At 42.1% G+C, this 19462-nt stretch overlaps 1 protein-coding gene across 1 annotated transcript in view; it reads right to left on the reverse strand.

The window, feature by feature from the left end:
• Window positions 1-400: 400 nt before the first annotated feature.
• The window catches only part of CACNA2D3 (calcium voltage-gated channel auxiliary subunit alpha2delta 3), an 856401-nt gene continuing 837339 nt past the window's right edge, over window positions 401-19462 (reverse strand). The window contains exons 36-38 of the mRNA XM_034997896.1: window positions 3340-3452; window positions 3037-3119; window positions 401-820 (exon numbers count right to left, since the gene is read on the reverse strand). Of these exons, the coding sequence (XP_034853787.1) occupies window positions 728-820; window positions 3037-3119; window positions 3340-3452 (289 nt within the window). The 3' untranslated portion in view covers window positions 401-727. The remainder of the gene's footprint in view (window positions 821-3036; window positions 3120-3339; window positions 3453-19462) is intronic.

Here is a 19462-nt window from a genome sequence, read left to right on the forward strand (position 1 = left end):
GCTTAAAGACTGAGCCACCCAGGTGCCCCTAGTTATTGTTCTTTTCCTCTGTCAAGTCTTTTCAGAATGAATTCCTAGGATTTACAGCTTTATTTCTACTCCCAACACTCGAGTATTATGGGGGCTTGTGTTCTCATCCAAATTATGATTTCTATTGAAGCTTAGTTCAAAAAAATTCAGGGTTCTTTGTCATAAACTCTTCCCATGCAGATGATATTTTGGTTTACTTCTGTAAATATTTTTATAACTGAGAGTGAAGCACCTAAACAATTGTGAAATATTTGTCTAGAATCTGCTTTAGAACGAAGTCTCTGCCAACAATCCTCCTTTCCCGGTATCTGGAATGGGTGACTTTTCCATGCAATATTCAGTCTGCAGTCTCAGAAATAAAGCAAAAATCAAAAGATGATGATTTTAATATACTTTATTTAAAAAGTACACAGTTTTAAATTGGTTTCAATGGGTTTCAAGCAGAAGGGACACTGCTCACTCGCAGTCCCATTTCTGATGAAGGGTGATTATCATGTAGCAAACTCACATTTGCATGACTGGCAAAGTAAAAAGATAACTTTTTTTGTCAACATATCTTTAAGAGTTTATATCACGCACAGTTTAAAATCATGAGATGCTGATGGTTGGACTACATTTCATGTCTCCTATGTCGCACCATATTTTGGTTCACAGTTTATCCATAATTTAGCATGCCAAGAGAACATTTCAGTCAGTGTCACCTTGAGAAGAGCATCAAGAGCAGAGGGAAGAGGATAAGGACCATCTTGGCCTGCAGACTGGGCGCACCTCCACACTCCCTTGCATTCTCCTACAGGGGAAGACAGGAGCTGTTAGAACCAGATAGATCCCAAGATGCCTTCAACCTTCCGAGCTGTATCAAGTCCCCAGACCTCCCCCTACACCCTCCAATGTAGGAATCAAGTCTTTTGGAACCTAGATAGTGCAAGGAAATGGACTTGTCTAAATTTTATCAAGTTTGTGATGAGTATCTCTGATTTCAATTGTCAGCGCATAAAATGTTCCAAACTACTCTGTGCATACTATTACGCAGAATACTCAAGAGGCCAAGGGCTGTTGGTGGAGATGTCTGTTGTGATCGAATAAGAACAGCAGAATATCGGCCTTCTAATGTTTTCCTGTCAGAATGTAAGTAAAAGTTGACATCTAAGGGTTCTGATCATTACAGAAACAGTTATAGAAGGCTTTGTGTGTGTCTTCTTTCTTTTCGTTTGGGGAAAGGAGGGCTTTGTTTTATAAAAATGAGATCGTATTATGTAATCCTTTCTGCAGTGTGCTTTTTATCCACTGGTTGATGGAAATTCTTCCAGCTCCATTTTTCTAGCTCTACTGTATTATCTCCCACTCCTCCTGCTTGTGTTCCCTCTCTCACCGTGTCTCTCTCTGTCAAATAAATAAAATCTTTAAAAAATAAATAAATAAAATTATCTTTTTCCATAAAAAAATTTATAATTTGTATATAAAGAAATTCTGTTTTTCATCCATCGCTGTATGGTCTTGATAGAAAGATTTCTCCAATCCCTAAAATTTCTTGTGAGACTATTATTTTACCATTTAAATCGAATCTATATTTTCCCCTTTGAATTGAACCTTTGTCATATCTAAGAATTTCTATGCTGTCCTACTGACCTCATCTTACTAGATCTAGAAACATACAGAAAGAAATACTAATTTTTTGAATGTTGATCTTATATCTATCTACCAAAGTAAATTATCTTATTAACTCCAAAAGATTTTTACTCTAGTGACTTTAGTTGTCTACATAGGCATTCTGTTTTTTTTTTTTAAAGATTTTATTTATTTATTTGAGACAGAGAGAATGAGAGAGAGAGAGCACATGGGAGGGGGGAGGGTCAGAGGCAGAAGCAGGCTCCCTGCCGAGCAGGGAGCCCGATGCGGGACTCGATCCCGGGACTCCAGGATCATGACCTGAGCCGAAGGCAGTCGCTTAGCCAACTGAGCCACCCAGGCGCCCAGGCATTCTGGTTTTAATTGAAGCGATTTTAGTGTTTGGGTACTATTACTTGTATTTGAATTTTACACAAAGATTTTTTTATTTGAATTTTATCATTGAATTTGAGCAAAGATCTTTCCAGCATATATTTGCATAATATGTTGCTACTGAACACTCTTTTGAATATAGAAGCAAACATTCTCGATAAATTCCAAGTTCTTATTGGTACTCTAGTGACTTTAACATCTTCTCTAGGACTTGGAGAGTTTAAGATTAAAATTATTTGCTATTTAAAGGTGGGATTTAAAGTCAGTCAGTTGGCTTTGGTGGCGTTTTTAAAAATAGAGATCTTCCCAGGCTCTCCATAATAATAACTGGTCTAGACAGGCTTTACATTTTTTTGAAGTGGTGTGGAGTTAGTTTTTAAATTTCTGTTATTTTTGCTAGACTAAAAAGGTTTTTTTTGCCTATGGTACTTTGGGGGTATTCTCCTTTCTCAGCGCTAAGTTTAATTTTTTTTCCCGATCCTCACTTCTGGTGTAAATGGAGCGCCTTTATAGTTTTGCCTTCAGGTGGTGAGGGGGTTTGGAAGCTTATCATTCCACCTGCATAAACTGTGACTCTGGATCTGACACCAGTATTGCCACTTCTGCTTTCCATGGACTTCTTGCAAATAAAAGGCTGTCGAAAAGTCAGCAGGGGAACATGATTTGAACTACAATTTGAAATAAGTAAACCAAGATGGTCAGAGCCACAGTGTATATAATAGCATAAAGTAATTACACGGCAGCACAGCCATAATAGGGAAGGAAGAGAGTAAAGAAGCTTTAAACTATATACAGAGATGGAATAAGACCATGAAGCACAGACGGAACGTGAAGGCGTTGAGGGGCTAAAGTAGAGTGCCGCTAGCCTTCCACTGCTTCCACTGATCTGCCTGCAAGGGATTGTTTCCTCACCAGTAAACTTCTTTGCTACAGTTCCTTGACCATTATGAGACTCTCACAGTGAATCTGGTGGAAAAAGAGAACAAGAAGGGTTCGCAGACTTACCTCAGGATGGAAGCCATGACAAGACTCCGGACGCCTTCTGATCTTCTGCGCCTTTAAACGTTCACACTTAAGGGATTCGTTATGTTGACTGTAGTTAAGGCATATTGCCCAGATGTCACTTTCCCTTACTCTGCATGTTGGAGGTCAAACCTTGGCACTGAACTCCCTTAAATACTTTTCTCTCTCCAGTTGTGGAAAGGCTGTCATTTCCCCCTCTGTAGTATTTCTCCCCTAGGTTTCCTTACTGTCCATCCCCCTCACCAGCTTCAGCAGCAGTGGCTGGACCCACGCACGAAAGGATATACCTGATTTCAATGGGCGCCATGGTAATGGGGGTCACAGACTCACACAGGCAGCTGCTGTCCACCACCACCATGAACAGATTGCTGCTTGGAATTTGCTGGATGACAAAGGACCTGTTGGAACATGAAGCACAGAGAGAGTGAGTGGTTGTTTACCATCTGTCAAGTCAAGAATCCTGAGGAAAACTTCTCCCCTGGGGAGTTAACTCCTCTAATATTTTGGAAAACAGTTCTCAGAGACTGCCTTACTACTGAACTTGCCTCCTCCGTGAGGCTCTTCAATTTTAAATACCAAGCTTCACTAAAAAGACAACAGTTAAAACCTATGCCTGCAGCTACACATAGCTCCTAAAACTCACCTTGGGAAGACTGGAATGTCACGTGCACAAAACAGGAGAGTCAGGTTGGCTAAATCAACCCAATTTCCAAGGTGATGGGGTCAGGCTTTTCCAAGCCTTGCTTCCTTCTCCCAGATTACATTCAATGTTCTTGGTCTCTCTCCCCAGAATGATGCAGTGAATTTCCTAGACCCTTCCCTGGACTGCTTCGCACAATTTCTGCCCGTAATAGAGGTACAATGTTTGCATGAGATTAACGCGGGTCGTTTGGGAGTTCCACAATGTTGAGGCCGTGCATGCTAGCGCTCAGGCTATGCGGCCGCGCTGACATCCGGGTCCAACAGGACAGCTAGTCCAACGGAAAGTAAGCCTATTGGCACCTGCTCGCTCATCACCCGACACAGTGAAATGACAAAGTAACACCACTGTCAAAACACTCTTAGAGCAAGAAATACCACTGATTCTTTGGAGGAACAAATTAGAGAACAAAATCCCACATTCTTCCAGTTGCTTAGCCCCAAGTCTAGAATCCCTGTCATATAATATAATTTTTCATGATATTTCGCTAAATTCTGTTCAGTCGGATGAGGTAGACTGTAACTTAACAAAGCGGTCAATTTCTCTGTAAGTTTTACCTTCATTCATCTTTCTCTCAACAAATTTGTTCTATTCTCTGAAGTGGATCACCACAACTTACTGAAATCATGCAATGAGAAGAATCCTTCTGTTTTGTGGGAAATTATAAAGAGGAGAAAGGACGACCTTTTTATTTTTACCTTTTAATGCCTCTTATGTTGAATTATCCAAAAATGGCTCAAAGATTATAACACAACTTGTTTCTTGTCTACGAATGCTGGATGCCTATTCATCTAATATTCTGCAATTATGTTTGTGTGTGTGTGTTTTTTTTAATCCATAGCAGGGAACAGGCATGCCTTTGCTCAGAGATGCTTCCTTAATGCCATCCATACTCTGGAACATGGACTCCGCCCTCCCACCCTTCTCCATAACTCTACTTGGCTTGAGGAAAAAAATTCAACCTTGCTGTCTCACTTAGACTTTAAAATTGTTGGCTTTACCCTCCCCCTTTTAGCACTAGGTACCTTCTCTCCTCTGCAAAGACATTGCTCTAGTAGGGGGCCTCTTTGAAATGGGTGATGCCTATCAGAATGAAAATAACCTACCTTAGATGGTGCTCATCAGAGAACCAATGATTTCCATGGTGAAGGCAGGTTAACAGAGTCTCAAAGACAAATGCGAAACCAAGATCATACAACTCTTTAAAGAACAAATGATTGACTAGAATATTAAGCCAAATGAATCTACCAGATGGCCAAAAAAAAGGAAAAAGAGATGAAAATATGAAATAGAAGCTCCAAAGGGAGAGAGGATATTTTCCAAATGAAGAAAATTTTGACTTTTTTTTTTTCACTAAAAGGGTCCATTCATGCACGAGTGAAACTTCAGATCATCAAAGATGCAGACCAATCCTGAAAGTGTCTCTAGAAACAAATTACTTAAAGAAGAATGAGAATGACACAAACTTCTCAATGGGGGACTTAAGATGAAGAAAACAGAGCAACATTTTTCAAGTTCTGAGGGAATGGAAAAAAGGAAATAATAAAAGGTATGTCAGAATCCAGAGGAAAATAGATTCTAACTAACTGGAGATGTAGGTAGAAACTTGTGTTTTAAAATTTAGGGATAATTACTGAAAATAAACCGAAGGATGAAGATCTGATTAATCTAAGAGAGCACGGTAAACAACACACAGGTGCATGCGAGCACACACACATGACTACTGGTATAATATAAAATTATTAGCAATCATGATTAATGTCTGTTGATTAGATTCACATATTGAAAGGCAGAGACTCAAAAAATTAATTTTAAAAAAAGGCAGAGATTCTTAAATTGGGTTTACGAAAACACCAGCATTATCCTTTGCAAGGAGACACTCCTAAAACAGAATGGCAGGAGAGGAAAAAAGACACCAGAAAAATGCTAAAGACAAAAGAGAGAGACAGGTTTAGTAGTATTCTTCTACAAATATTCAGAGGGAGAATCATTAAAATGTAATACAGAAAACAGTTTGTACTGAAAAATAGTATAGTAGTATAACAAGCTATGATATGAACCTTTATGATCACAGTGTATAAACTCATAGAAATGCCACAAGTGAGGGGCGGAGCAAGACGGCGGAGGAGTAGGAGACCTGGATTTCGTCTCCTCTCAGGAATTCAGCTGGATAGGGATCAAACCATTCTGAACACCGACAAACTCAACAGGAGATCGAAGAAAAGAAGAGCAACAACTCTCTCATCAGAAAAGCGACCACTTTCTGGAAGGTAGGACGTGCGGAGAAGTGAATCCAAGGCGATATTCGGGAGGACAGACGGCGGGGGAGGGGCCTCCGTCGGCCGCTTCTGGCAAGTGATAGAACCACGGAGCACAAAATCGGAAGTTTTAAAAGTCTGCTCCGCTGAGGGACGTCACTCTGGTGGCTAAGCGGGGGGTGGAACCCTCCGGGACAGTGTGGTCTCAGGACCCTCGGGGTCACAGAAAGACCGGGGGTGCCTGAGTGTGGCCGAGCTCCCAGGTATCAGAGCAGGGAAGCCAGCTGCAGAGACGGAGCCCAGGCGCGGGCTCTCAGCTCGGGGTGGCCATAAACCGTGATCCGCGGCCCAGTCGGGCCCCTGCTCCTCCAGCAGGGACCCCACAAGCGGCAGATCCGGGGAGACTCACCTTCCTCCCCCGGGAGGAGCGGCGGGCGAGTGCACCGCAGGGATCTCCTGCGTTTGGAGACTCCAGACGGGGTCGGGTGCCAGAGATAGAAACGTGCGGTCACAGGCCGGCGAGCACGGAGTGCGGCCGGAGACCGGGGAGACGGGAGTGACTGGCGGCTTTTCTCTGGGGGCTCACTGAGGAGCGGGGCCCCGAGTTCTCGGCTCCTCCGGGGCGGAGATTGGGAGGCCGCCATTTTCACTCTCCGCCTCCAAAGCTGTACGGAAAGCTCGCAGGGAACAAAAGCCCCGGAGAGCAAAGCCGAGCAGATTACTTAGCCGGGAGGGGGCAAGGGCGGGGCACTTCCGCCTCCGGCAGAGACATTTGGAAACCACGGCAACAGGCCCCTCCCCGGAATATCAGCGAGAACAGCCAGCCAAGACCAAGTCTACCGATCAATGAGAACGGCAGAACTCCAGCGCTAAGGGACTACTGCACATAGAATTCACGGCTTTTTTACCATGATTCTTTAGTCTTTTAAAGTTAATTTTTTTTAATGGTCTTTTTGTCTTTTTATCTCTTTTTGAATTTTTCTTTTTCCCTTTTTCAACCAACATCTTATCAATCCTTTAAAAAAAACATTTTTATTTTTCATTTTTAGAGTCATATTCTATCCCTTCATAGTAGTTACCCACATTTTTGGCTTATATATATAAGTTGTTCTCTCTTTAAAATTTTGAGATAGTTTCTTCTAACAGATTAAAATATACCCTAAATCTCTAGTATATGCTGCTTTCTATTCCCCTGACTGATCACATCCTCTCCCCTTTTTTTTGTCTCTTCTTCTCTTTTCTTTTTTTAAATCCTCTTCTTTCTTTTTTCAAACAACTTCTTATCAATTCCTTTTATAACATTTTTTATAATTTCCATTTTTACAGTCATATTCCATCCCTTCATCATATCAACCCTTATTTTTGTACATATATAAGTCTTTCTTTCTTTAAAATTTTGGGAGGCACTTTCTCCTAAAAGACCAAAATACACCCCAAATCTAGTGTGTGGCACTGATCTATATACCATATAGATCATATTTGATCACATTCTGGTTTTCCTTTTGTTGTTGTTGTTCTGTTTTGTTTGTTGTTGTTTTTATCTTTTTTTTTTTCTTTTTCTTTTTCCTCTCTTTCCCTTTCTTATCCCACTGCTTCAGGTCTTTTCTGATTTGTTTAGAGTATATTTTCTGGGGACGTGGTTACTCTGCTAGCATTTTGTTCTCTCATTAATCTATTGTCCTCTGCACAAAATGACAAGACGGAAAAAATCACCTCAACAAAAAGAACAAGAGGTAGTACCGACTGCCAGGGACCTACTCAATACGGACATTAGTACGATGTCAGATCTAGAGTTCAGAATCATCACTTTAAAGATACTAGCTGGGCTTGAAAAAAATATGGAAGTTATTAGAGAAACCCTTTCTGGAGAAGTAAAAGAGCTAAAATCCAACCAAGTAGAAATCAAAAGGGCTATTAATGAGGTGCAATCAAAAATGGGGGCGCTAACTGCTAGAATAAATGAGGCAGAAGAGAGAATCAGTAATATACAAGATGAAATGATGGAAAATAAAGAAGCTGAGAAAAAGAGAGATAAACAACTACTGGATCACGAGGGCAGAATTCGAGAGATAAGCGATACCATAAGACGAAACAACATTAGAATAATTGGGATCCCAGAAGAAGAAGAAAGAGAGAGAGGGGCAGAAGGTATATTGGAGCAAATTATAGCAGAGAACTTCCCTAATTTGGGGAAAGAAACAGGCATGAAAATCCAGGAAGCACAGAGAACCCCTCTCAAAATCAATAAAAATAGGTCAACTCCCCGACATCTAATACTAAAACTTACGAGTCTCATAGACAAAGAGAAAATCCTGAAAGCAGCTCGGGAGAAGAGATATGTAACCTACAATGGTAGAAACATTAGATTGGCAACAGACCTATCCACAGAGACCTGGCAGGCCAGAAAGGACTGGCAGGATATATTCAGAGCACTAAATGAGAAAAATATGCAGCCAAGAATATTCTATCCAGCTAGGCTGTCATTGAAAATTGAAGGAGAGATAAAAAGCTCCAGGACAAACAAAAACTAAAGGAATTTGCAAACACAAAACCAGCCCTACAGGAAATCTTGAAAGGGGTCCTTTAAGCAAAGAGAGAGCCTAAAAGCAACATAGACCAGAAAGGAACACAGACAATATACGGTAACAGTCACCTTACAGGCAATACAATGGCACTAAATTCCTATCTTTCAATAGTTACCCTGAATGTAAATGGGCTAAATGCCCCAATCAAAAGACACAGGCTAACAGACTGGATTAAAAAACAAGACCCATCGATATGCTGTCTACAAGAGACTCATTTTAGAACCAAAGACACCCCCAGATTGAAAGTGAGGGGGTGGAAAACCATTTACCATGCTAATGGACACCAAAAGAAAGCTGGGGTGGCAATCCTTATATCAGACAAAGTAGATTTTAACCCAAAGACTGTAATAAGAGATGAGGAAGGACACTATATCATACTTAAAGGATCTATCCAACAAGAAGATCTAACAATTGTAAATATCTATGCCCCTAACATGGGAGCAGCCAATTATATAAGGCAATTAATAACAAAAGCAAAGAAACACATCGACAACAATACAATAATAGTGGGGGACTTTAACATCCCCCTCACTGAAATGGACAGATCGTCTAAGCAAAAGATCGACAAGGAAATAAAGACTTTAAATGACACACTGGACCAAATGGACTTCACAGACATATTCAGAACATTCCACCCCAAAGCAACGGAATACACATTCTTCTCTAGTGCCCATGGAACATTCTCCAGAATAGATCACATCCTAGGTCATAAATCAGGTCTCAACCGGTACCAAAAGATTGGGATCATTCCCTGCCTATTTTCAGACCACAATGCTTTGAAACTAGAACTCAATCACAAGAGGAAAGTCGGAAAGAACTCAAATACATGGAGGCTAAAGAGCATCCTACTGAAGAATGAATGGGTCAACCAGGAAATTAAAGAAGAATTAAAAAAATACATGGAAACCAGTGAAAATGAAAACACAAAAAAATCTTTGGGATGCAGCAAAGGCAGTCCTGAGAGGAAAGTATATAGCAATACAAGCCTTTCTCAAGAAACAAGAAGGGTCTCAAGTACACAACCTAACCCTACACCTAAAGGAGCTGGAGAAAGAACAGCAAATAAAGCCTAAACCCAGCAGGGGAAGAGAAATCATAAAGATCAGAGCAGAAATCAATGAAATAGAAACTAAAAGAACAGTAGAACAGATCAACGAAACTAGGAGCTGGTTCTTTGAAAGAATTAACAAGATTGATAAACCCCTGGCCAGACTTATCAAAAAGAGAAGAGAAATGACCCAAATCAACAAAATCATGAATGAAAGAGGAGAGATCACAACCAACACCAAAGAAATACAAACAATTATAAGAACATATTATGAGCAACTATATGCCAGCAAATTAGATAACCTGGAAGAGATGGATGCATTCCTAGAGATGTATCAACTACCAAAACTGAACCAGGATGAAATAGAAAACCTGAACAGACCTATAACCACTAAGGAAATTGAAGCAGTCATCAAAAATCTCCCAAAAAACAAAAGCCCAGGGCCAGATGGCTTCCCAAGGGAATTCTACCAAACCTTTCAAGAAGAATTAATACCTATTCTTCTGAAACTGTTCCAAAAAATAGAAACGGAAGGAAAACTTCCAAACTCATTTTATGAGGCCAGCATTACCTTGATCCCAAAACCAGACAAAGACCCCAACAAAAAGGAGAATTACAGACCAATATCCCTGATGAACATGGATGCAAAAATTCTCACCAAAATACTAGCCAATAGGATCCAACAGTACATTAAAAGGATTATTCACCATGACCAAGTGGGATTTATCCCTGGGCTGCAAGGTTGGTTCAACATCCGCAAATCAATCAATGTGATACAATACATTAACAAAAGAAAGAACAAGAATCATATGATCCTCTCAACAGATGCAGAAAAAGCTTTTGACAAAGTACAGTATCCTTTCTTGATCAAAACTCTTCAGAGTATAGGGATAGAGGGTACATACCTCAATATCATAAAAGCCATTTATGAAAAACCTACAGCAAATATTATTCTCAATGGGGAAAAACTGAGAGCTTTCCCCCTAAGGTCAGGAACGCGGCAGGGATGTCCACTATCACCACTGCTATTCAACATAGTATTGGAAGTCCTAGCCACAGCAATCAGACAACAAAAAGAAATCAAAGGCATCCAAATTGGCAAAGAAGAAGTCAAACTCTCAGTCTTTGCAGATGATAGGATACTTTATTTGGAAAACCCAAAAGACTCCACCCCAAAACTGCTAGAACTCATACAGGAATTCAGTAAAGTGGCAGGATATAAAATCAATGCACAGAAGTCAGTGGCTTTCCTATACACCAACAACAAGACAGAAGAAAGAGAAATTAAGGAGTCGATCCCATTTACAATTGCACCCAAAACCATAAGATACCTAGGAATAAATCTAACCAAAGAGACAAAGGATCTGTACTCAGAAAACTATAAAATGCTCATGAAAGAAATTGAGGAAGACACAAAGAAATGGAAAAACGTTCCATGCTCATGGATTGGAAGAACAAATATTGTGAAGATGTCAATGCTACCTAGAGCAATCTACACATTCAGTGCAATCCCCATCAAAATACCATCCACTTTTTTCAAAGAAATGGAACAAATAATCCTAAAATTTGTATGGAACCAGAAAAGACCCCGCATAGCCAGAGGAATATTGAAAAAGAAAAGCAAAGCCGGCGGCATCACAATTCCGGACTTCAAGCTCTATTACAAAGCTGTCATCATCAAGACGGCATGGTACTGGCACAAAAACAGACACATAGATCAATGAAACAGAATAGAGAGCCCAGAAATGGACCCTCAACTCTATGGTCAACTCATCTTTGACAAAGCAGGAAAGAATGTCCAATGGAAAAAAGACAGTCTCTTCAACAAATGGTGTTGGGAAAATTGGATAGCCACATGCAGAAGAATGAAACTGGACCATTTCCTTACACCACACACAAAAATAGACTCCAAATGGTTGAAAGACCTCAATGTGAGACAGGAGTCCATCAAAATCCTAAAGGAGAACACAGGCAGCAACCTCTTTGACCTCAGCCGAAGCAACTTCTTCCTAGAAACATCGCCAAAGGCAAGGGAAGCAAGGGCAAAAATGAACTATTGGGACTTCATCAAGATAAAAAGCTTTTGCACAGCAAAGGAAACAGTCAACAAAACCAAAAGACAACCGACAGAATGGGAGAAGATATTTGCAAATGACATATCAGATAAAGGGCTAGTATCCAAAATCTATAAAGAACTCATCAAACTCAACACCCAAAGAACAAAGAATCCAATCAAGAAATGGGCAGAAGACATGAACAGACATTTTTCCAAAGAAGATATCCAAATGGCCAACAGACACATGAAAAAGTGCTCAATATCGCTCAGCATCAGGGAAATCCAAATCAAAACCTCAATGAGATACCACCTCACACCAGTCAGAATGGCTAAAATTAACAAGTCAGGAAATGACAGATGTTGGCGGGGATGCGGAGAAAGGGGAACCCTCCTACACTGTTGGTGGGAATGCAAGCTGGTTCAGCCACTCTGGAAAACTGTATGGAGGTTCCTCAAAAAGTTGAAAATAGAGCTACCCTATGATCCAGCAATTGCACTACTGGGTATTTACCCCAAAGATACAAAAGTAGGGATCCGAAGGGGTACGTGCACCCCGATGTTTATAGCAGCAATGTCCACAATAGCCAAACTGTGGAAAGAGCCAAGATGTCCATCGACAGATGAATGGATAAAGAAGAAGTGGTATATATATACAATGGAATATTATGCAGCCATCAAAAGGAATGAGATCTTGCCATTTGCAACGACGTGGATGGAACTGCAGGGTATTATGTTGAGTGAAATAAGTCAAAAAGAGAAAGACATGTATCATATAATCTCACTGATATGAGGAATTCTTAATCGCAGGAATCAAACTGAGGGTTGTTGGAGTGGGGGGTGGGGTGGGAGGGATGGGGTGACTGGGTGATAGACACTGGGGAGGGTATGTGCTCTGGTAAGCGCTGTGAATTGTGCAAGACTGTTGAATCTCAGATCTGTACCTCTGAAACAAATAATGCAATATATGTTGAGAAAAAAAAAAAAAGAAGAAGAAGAAGAAGAAGAAGGTAGCGGGAGGGGAAGAATGAAGCGGGGGAAATCGGAGGGGGAGACGAACCATGAGAGACGATGGACTCTGAAAAACAAACAGAGTTCTAGAGGGGAGGGGGGTGGGAGGATGGGTTAACCTGGTGGTGGGTATTGAGGAGGGCACATTCTGCATGGAGCACTGGGTGTTATGCACAAACAATGAATCATGGAACACTTCATCTAAAACTAATGATGTAATGTATGGGGATTAACATAAGAATAAAAAAAAAAAAAAAAAAGAAATGCCACAAGTGATTAACACATGATTTATTTAAAAATGGAGTGAAAATTCCTCATATCTAAACAATAGAAAATATAAACTATTTTCAAACACGGGGAACTGCAACACATTCCAAAGAGCAGAAAGCATCAATGACATGTTCTTTTAGGGTAGGGTACAATTAGAAATTAATAGGAAAAAATATATGAACAGTGGAAATTAAAAATTAAAAAAAAAAAAAAAACACATTCAAGTAATCCTTGACAATTTAAGAACAGCCCAGACTCAAATCTGTGCAGTATGACCTTAAATATGTTTATTGGGGAAAAACGGTTTGCCTATAAATGAACTAAGTTTTTGGATGGAGAAGCTGGAAAAAATAAGAACACATGCCTGCACCTGTGCCCCTACCCTTGGTCTTCCCTCTGGTACCCTGGGTTGTGTACTGATCGCTCTCTCCACCAGCTCTCAGGCTTCTCCAACGATGGGGCTGATGGAAGGGACGAGAGATGACCATTGCATAGTTCCCCTCAGTTCACAAACATGCTGTCACATCTCCCACCTTGGGAAAAAGAAAACTCTCCCTTGACCTCACCTCCAGCTAGTGCCCTATTTCTCCGTCTTCTTTCATAGCATGACTCTTAAAAAGAATTCTCCACAGTCTGTCCACTTCCCCGCACCCCTCCTTTCACAAACCCACCACAATTCTTCTGTATTCCTTTCCACTTCGCTGAATCAGTCCTGTCAAGGACCCAGTGACCTGACTACCTTTCTTCTAGCCTGGGCCTCTGCTCCGTCCTTACTTGCTTCCTGTCCACCCTTCACCCCAGACTGCCGTTTCCATGGGAGGAAGGCTGCATCTGTCTGCCCCAGTAATCTGTTACAACACCAGCACCTAGAGCTGTGCCTGGGACTGAGCAGATTCTCTGCAAATATTTGTTGACTCAGTGACGAAAGGAATTTATAAAGATAAAAGCAGAAGAATAAATGCAAATAAAACTGTGAAGATAATTGAAAGAACCAAGCTCTGGTTTAAAAGAACATTGACATAAATCAGCCTTTGGCACAAAAGAAAGAAGTTACAAAGTCACATTAAAACCCAAAAGATCCAGAGGCATTTAAGCATTTTAAGTGACTATTATGTATACCATGGCAAGCAATTTGAAAAGTTAGAGCAAACACACCTTTGGGGATAAAGTATAAATTATCAACATTTGGCCAAGCTGTAAAAACACAAGGAGACCAACTGCTGTGAAAAAAAACCTGAAATGCTCATTGAGAATCTACCCGCAAGTGAATACGACCAAGTCACCCAAAGAACAGATATCAGTGTGTTCATTGAAAACCCACGTGAACCCACTGACCAACTACTAGAATAAAGAAGTCAGCAAGCTGACCAGTTACATAATCAGCATATCAAACCACAGCCTCTCCCTGGACACAGGCAATAACCAATGAAAAAAAATATTTATGAAATAAAGAACCACTGAGTATCAATAATGACTATGAAATGCCTAAGAATCTTTTTTTTTTTTTAAGATTTTATTTATTTTTTGACAGAGAGAGACACAGCGAGAGAGGGAACACAAGCAGGGGGAGTGGGAGAGGGAGAAGCAGGCTTCCCACGGAGCAGGGAGCCTGATGCGGGGCTCGATCCCAGGACCCCAGGACCATGACCTGAGCCGAAGGCAGATGCTTAACGACTGAGCCACCCAGGCACCCTCTAAATATTTTTTTAAGATTTTATTTATTCATTTGAGACAGAGAGATACAGAGAGAGAGAGACTGAGCAGGGAGAGCAGCAAAAGGAGAGGGAGAGCCGGGAGCCCGATGCAGGGCTCGATCCCAGGACCCTGGGATCATGACCTGAGCCGAAGGCAGATGCTTAACGACTGAGCCACCCAGGCGCCCCAAATAAATCTAGTAAAAGACTTCTATATGAAGAAAATGACCAAACTTTACTGAACATAAAGAGACAAACTAAGAATTGGGGGGGAGTATAATGGTGGTGGAAAGGAGCACTTGTATACGAAAGATGTCATTTCTCTTTCAATGGACCGTTTAATTCAAGCAAAGGAATTCAAAGGGATTCTTATTGGGATTTTTGATGGAATTTGAGGTATTGATCCGAAGATTCATTCAGAAGAGTAAATATAAAGAATAATCTGGACAGGGGCGCCTGGGTGGCTCAGTTGGTTAAGCGACTGCCTTCGGCTCATGTCATGATCCTGGAGTCCCGGGATCGAGTCCCGCATCGGGCTCCTTGCTCGGCAGGGAGTCTGCTTCTCCCTCTGACCCTCCTCCCTCTCATGCTCTCTGTCTCTCATTCTCTCTCTCTCAAATAAATAAATAAAATCTTTAAAAAAAAAAAAAGAATAGTCTGGACAATTGCATAGCTTGAGTTTTAGGTAAAGGGAAGCAAAACCAAGGCATGTGACCTCACTTGTATCAAAATCCACAAGAGGACTTATAGAAGAGGAAACACGGATGGACACCTGACACATTAAAAGGAGCTCAATCTCACTAAAAGTTAGAGAAAATATACATTAAAATGAGACTAAAGTAATGAAATGCACTTTTTAGTAGCAGATTGGCCAAAATTTAATCTATGCTAACATCAAATGATGGCATCTGAAGAAGTGAACATCATTCTACACTGCTGGTGGGAAAGTGAATAAAACCATGATGAGAATAATCTGTTATTATTACAGTGGAAATCATAGCGATCCTATTTTTTCAGTAGTTTTACTTCTCAGTAAGATACATGGCTGCTCAGGAACCTTCGAAGTCATGTGTAATGATGCTCTTGGTAACATTGTTCATTGAGAAGGGAGAAAAAAGGAAACCCACCTCAAAGTCCATCAACAGAGGAAGGATTAAGTAAGCAACAGTGTGTCCATTCTGTGGTCTACTTGGCACCAGATGAAAGGGGGAAGGAGACTGTTTATTGCTGTGAAAGAATACCCTAGGGATCCGTGCGTGGCTCAGTCAGTTAAGCGCCTGCCTTTGGCTCGGGTCATGATCCCAGGGTCCTGGGATCGAGTCCCGCATTGGGCTCAGTGGGGAGTCTGCTTCTCCATCTGCCCCTCCCCTCGTGTTCTCTCTCTCAAATAAATAGATTAACAAATAATTTAAAAAAAAAAAAGAAAGAATACCCCAAACACAGTGAGTGGGAAAACAATGTTGCAAAACTATAATAAAGTATGAATATTTAAGAATATTTAGAAATATTCATCAAAGAATATTTAATTCTGCTACGGAGAACAAGAAAAATAAGTGGGATGGATAAGGTGTATCATGTGTTAGGGATAGCAAATCAGTAAGCAATCCATGCATGACTCACGTTAGTCACAGTAAGAATAAGTGGACTAAACAAGTAGGACCACATGTGAGTTGAAAGCAACAAAAAACAGAACGTATGAAGGGTCTTCTTAGCAATAAGAAGAAATGAAAGTACCAAATGAAATGAAATATTTATAAGGTAAAAGACTATGTCATCTCCAGATTGAGAGCTCTCACTTACATCATCCTTAAATCAACCCACTAGCAACTCCTCCTATTCTCTGCCTGAGACACGCAGAAAACGTCATGGCTGCCCAGCAGGTGGGAGGCAAGCTACAAACTTGCTCTCTCACCCGTGAAGCAAGCAGGTATTGGCCCAAGGCACCTTCTGTCTGCTAAGCCCCCAACCTCACCCTCAAGTCTGTTCCTTCTACCACGTCATCCGGAGGAAAGACAGCCAGGGAGCAGACCAGGGGAGGGGAGGAAGGGAGGAAACTGACTGGGGGAGGAGGGGTGATTGTCAAAAGAAATGAAGTGAATCCGTAACATTGAAGTTCTTTAGAAGGAGAACGTGTTCCAGTATTCTTCAAACATTTATAAAATGGGGTGTGATGCTAAGGGCCGAGTACTGACTTTCTCCTTCTGCAAAAGAGAAAACTGGGACTCAGAGAGGGTAAGCAAACTCATATATATAAGTTATATGGATGAGACAACGCTTGTGCCCATTTTAGAGATGGGGGAACAAGAGGCTGGGTGACTTCCTGGAGTAACAGGGGCAGATGGCAAGCCTCTGAGGCCCAGCCCCTTTTGGGTCTATCACGGGGGGCAGCAGACATGCTGTCTTGTATGGGAATTATTAGTGCTCAAATTCCTTGGGGGCAGACCCAGAGTGATTCCTCGCTTAAGGACAAGGGCAAGATATTATTTTTAACACATTTCTTCTCTTAGTAGAAGGCTCCCCAAGTGTTCTCAAGGAAGCCCCCCAGCAAACTTCTCTTTTCCCCCCAAATCCTAGGAGATGAAAAGCCTTGCACGCAGCTATCCTGAAACAGAGGAAAACAACCCCCTACAAAGGATTTGCCAGCGGAAAGATTAACTGCTTTTCCATATTTTAAAGACTTACTGTCTGCTTATTAACATGGTGCTTCGGAGGGGTCTGGGCAATGTTAGCTGTACATTTATGTGCACAACGTGTATTTATGGCCCAGGGTGCAGGGTTGAACTTCATAAAACACACCTCCATCCAGCTGGGCCCAGCAGCCAGACTGACATCATTGTGCAGAGGAACCAGGGCCTGGGTTTGCCTGGGGGCCAAAAAAGGCAGCAGGGAAATGCCTCAACACAGAATCACAGCGGCGGTTTCTAAGCGGGGATAGGTCAAAATGCGTGAAATAAATTAGGTCCTCCAGGGAAAGAGGAGGGAAGAGGGAGGCAATTTTGATGTGTCCATTGCCGGAACTGAAATAACCCAGTCCTCCCTTTTCCACTGGATCTAGACTGAGAAAGCCAAGGCGGGGGGGGGGGGGGGGCATGATGTGATTTCAAGACAGCCTCCCTTGACAAGAGAGACTATTAGTTGCACGCTCGCTATCCACGAAGAGGGGCTTTGCTGACCAGACGAGGGAAACGATCATGCCGCTTCCTGGACAAACACGCGTGATGGGAAGGACTCAGGGATAAGATACCCAGAGGTCCCGCGATGAACATTTGGAGAACTTGGTTGGCTTGTCTTTTATTAATTGGGTACAAAATGGTGGCTTGACAAATAATCGGGGCAGGATGGACTCTAAAAAACACTTTGAAGTCTTCCACACTTTATAGATTTTTGCCATTTATAAAATTCCCAGATTTCATCCTAACATAAAATAAAAGACAATGAGTAAGTCACAGGGGATTTGAATTCAGCATGGATCCTGTCCCTTTGTAGTGCTATTCTCCAGCGGGGCTGGGTACGGAACTGTGGCTCTCCAGTGGGATCTTACTCTCTTTAGGGGTAGGAAGATGCCTGTCCTCCCCCACCATGCCTCCAAATGCCCTACACTGACCCAGGCCCATAACTTGGGGGGAGCAAACATTTGGTGACTATTTAAATTCAAACTAGAAATTAAGTATTGACAATGTGTTCTAACATAACTCCTCAGCCATACTACCAGACGGCATGAGGGAGATGCAGAGGAGTTCCAGCACCTACTCATGCTCAGCCCAAAGAAGGTAAAAGAATAAATAGCAGTGCCTCATCTGCTCAACCCCCAAAAAGTGTCAGGGCTTAATAGAAACATGAAACAATTCCTTCCCTCCTTCCTTTCTTGACTGTTTTCCAGCTACTATGTGGAGTTCCTGCTTCCTCATCTCTAAGTGATATCTTGTATGGATTCCGTAACTTTCTGACAACTCTAGTACAATTAGGCCAGGCTAGTTGGCCACTCTGATTTCACAATTAGTTCAAAGCTCTACATTATTCTTCCTTCAAGCTTCTAGGTTCTAGCCTCTTCAGCAGTTACCAGGCTGCCTGTCTCACCGTGGCTTGTCTTCTGGTGCCTTCTGCGCTGCCCAGCATCCATATGCTGGCTCTCTTGTGAGGTTCTGATGGATTCTTCAGAGGACCCAGAGCTCTTCAACGTGTCCCAACGGGGCCACCCCCACAGCAACTACTGCAAACTTCTTGCCCTTGTGTGGACCTCATCCAGACAGCAGCCATCTTGTTGGGTTTAAGCAAGATGAGTGCTATCTTCCACACTGCCCACCTGGCCCTTGGGGAACACAGATCTTTGCTGGCCCAGACACAGGCCACTTTTGTGCTGTCCCTTCTCCAACCTTTGCTCTTTGGTCTCTTTGCCCTGTTCAGACAGGCACACGGAATTATTAGTACATCTGTTGCCTAGCAGACATTTGACCAGTGCTGGACTCGTCCTTCTTCAGGCACCCCCAAAATATAGAAGAGTCTCCTGGAGCACTCCTCCACTGCCCATCTGGCTCTCAGCAGGAAACAGTGCCCCCTGGAGGGAAGAACTTCTTTCCAGGAACCTCAATCTCTTTCCTGTTGGGGCCCTCATCGATGTTCACATGGCAGACAAAAGGTGGGCCAGTTGTCTATCCTCAAGTAGGTTTGGGGGTGGGGAGCGGGGGGAGGATTTCCGACTCTAGTGCCGGCTCAAGGGCTGTTCCCTTTAGAACCTGTGGTGCCCAGCGCCACTCTGTCCTCACCTCAACCCCGGACTACAAGGAAACCC

Source organism: Mirounga leonina, unplaced genomic scaffold, assembly GCF_011800145.1.
Source record: "Mirounga leonina isolate KUSES-001 unplaced genomic scaffold, KU_Mleo_1.0 Mir_94, whole genome shotgun sequence".
In the NCBI taxonomy this organism is placed as follows: domain Eukaryota; kingdom Metazoa; phylum Chordata; class Mammalia; order Carnivora; family Phocidae; genus Mirounga; species Mirounga leonina.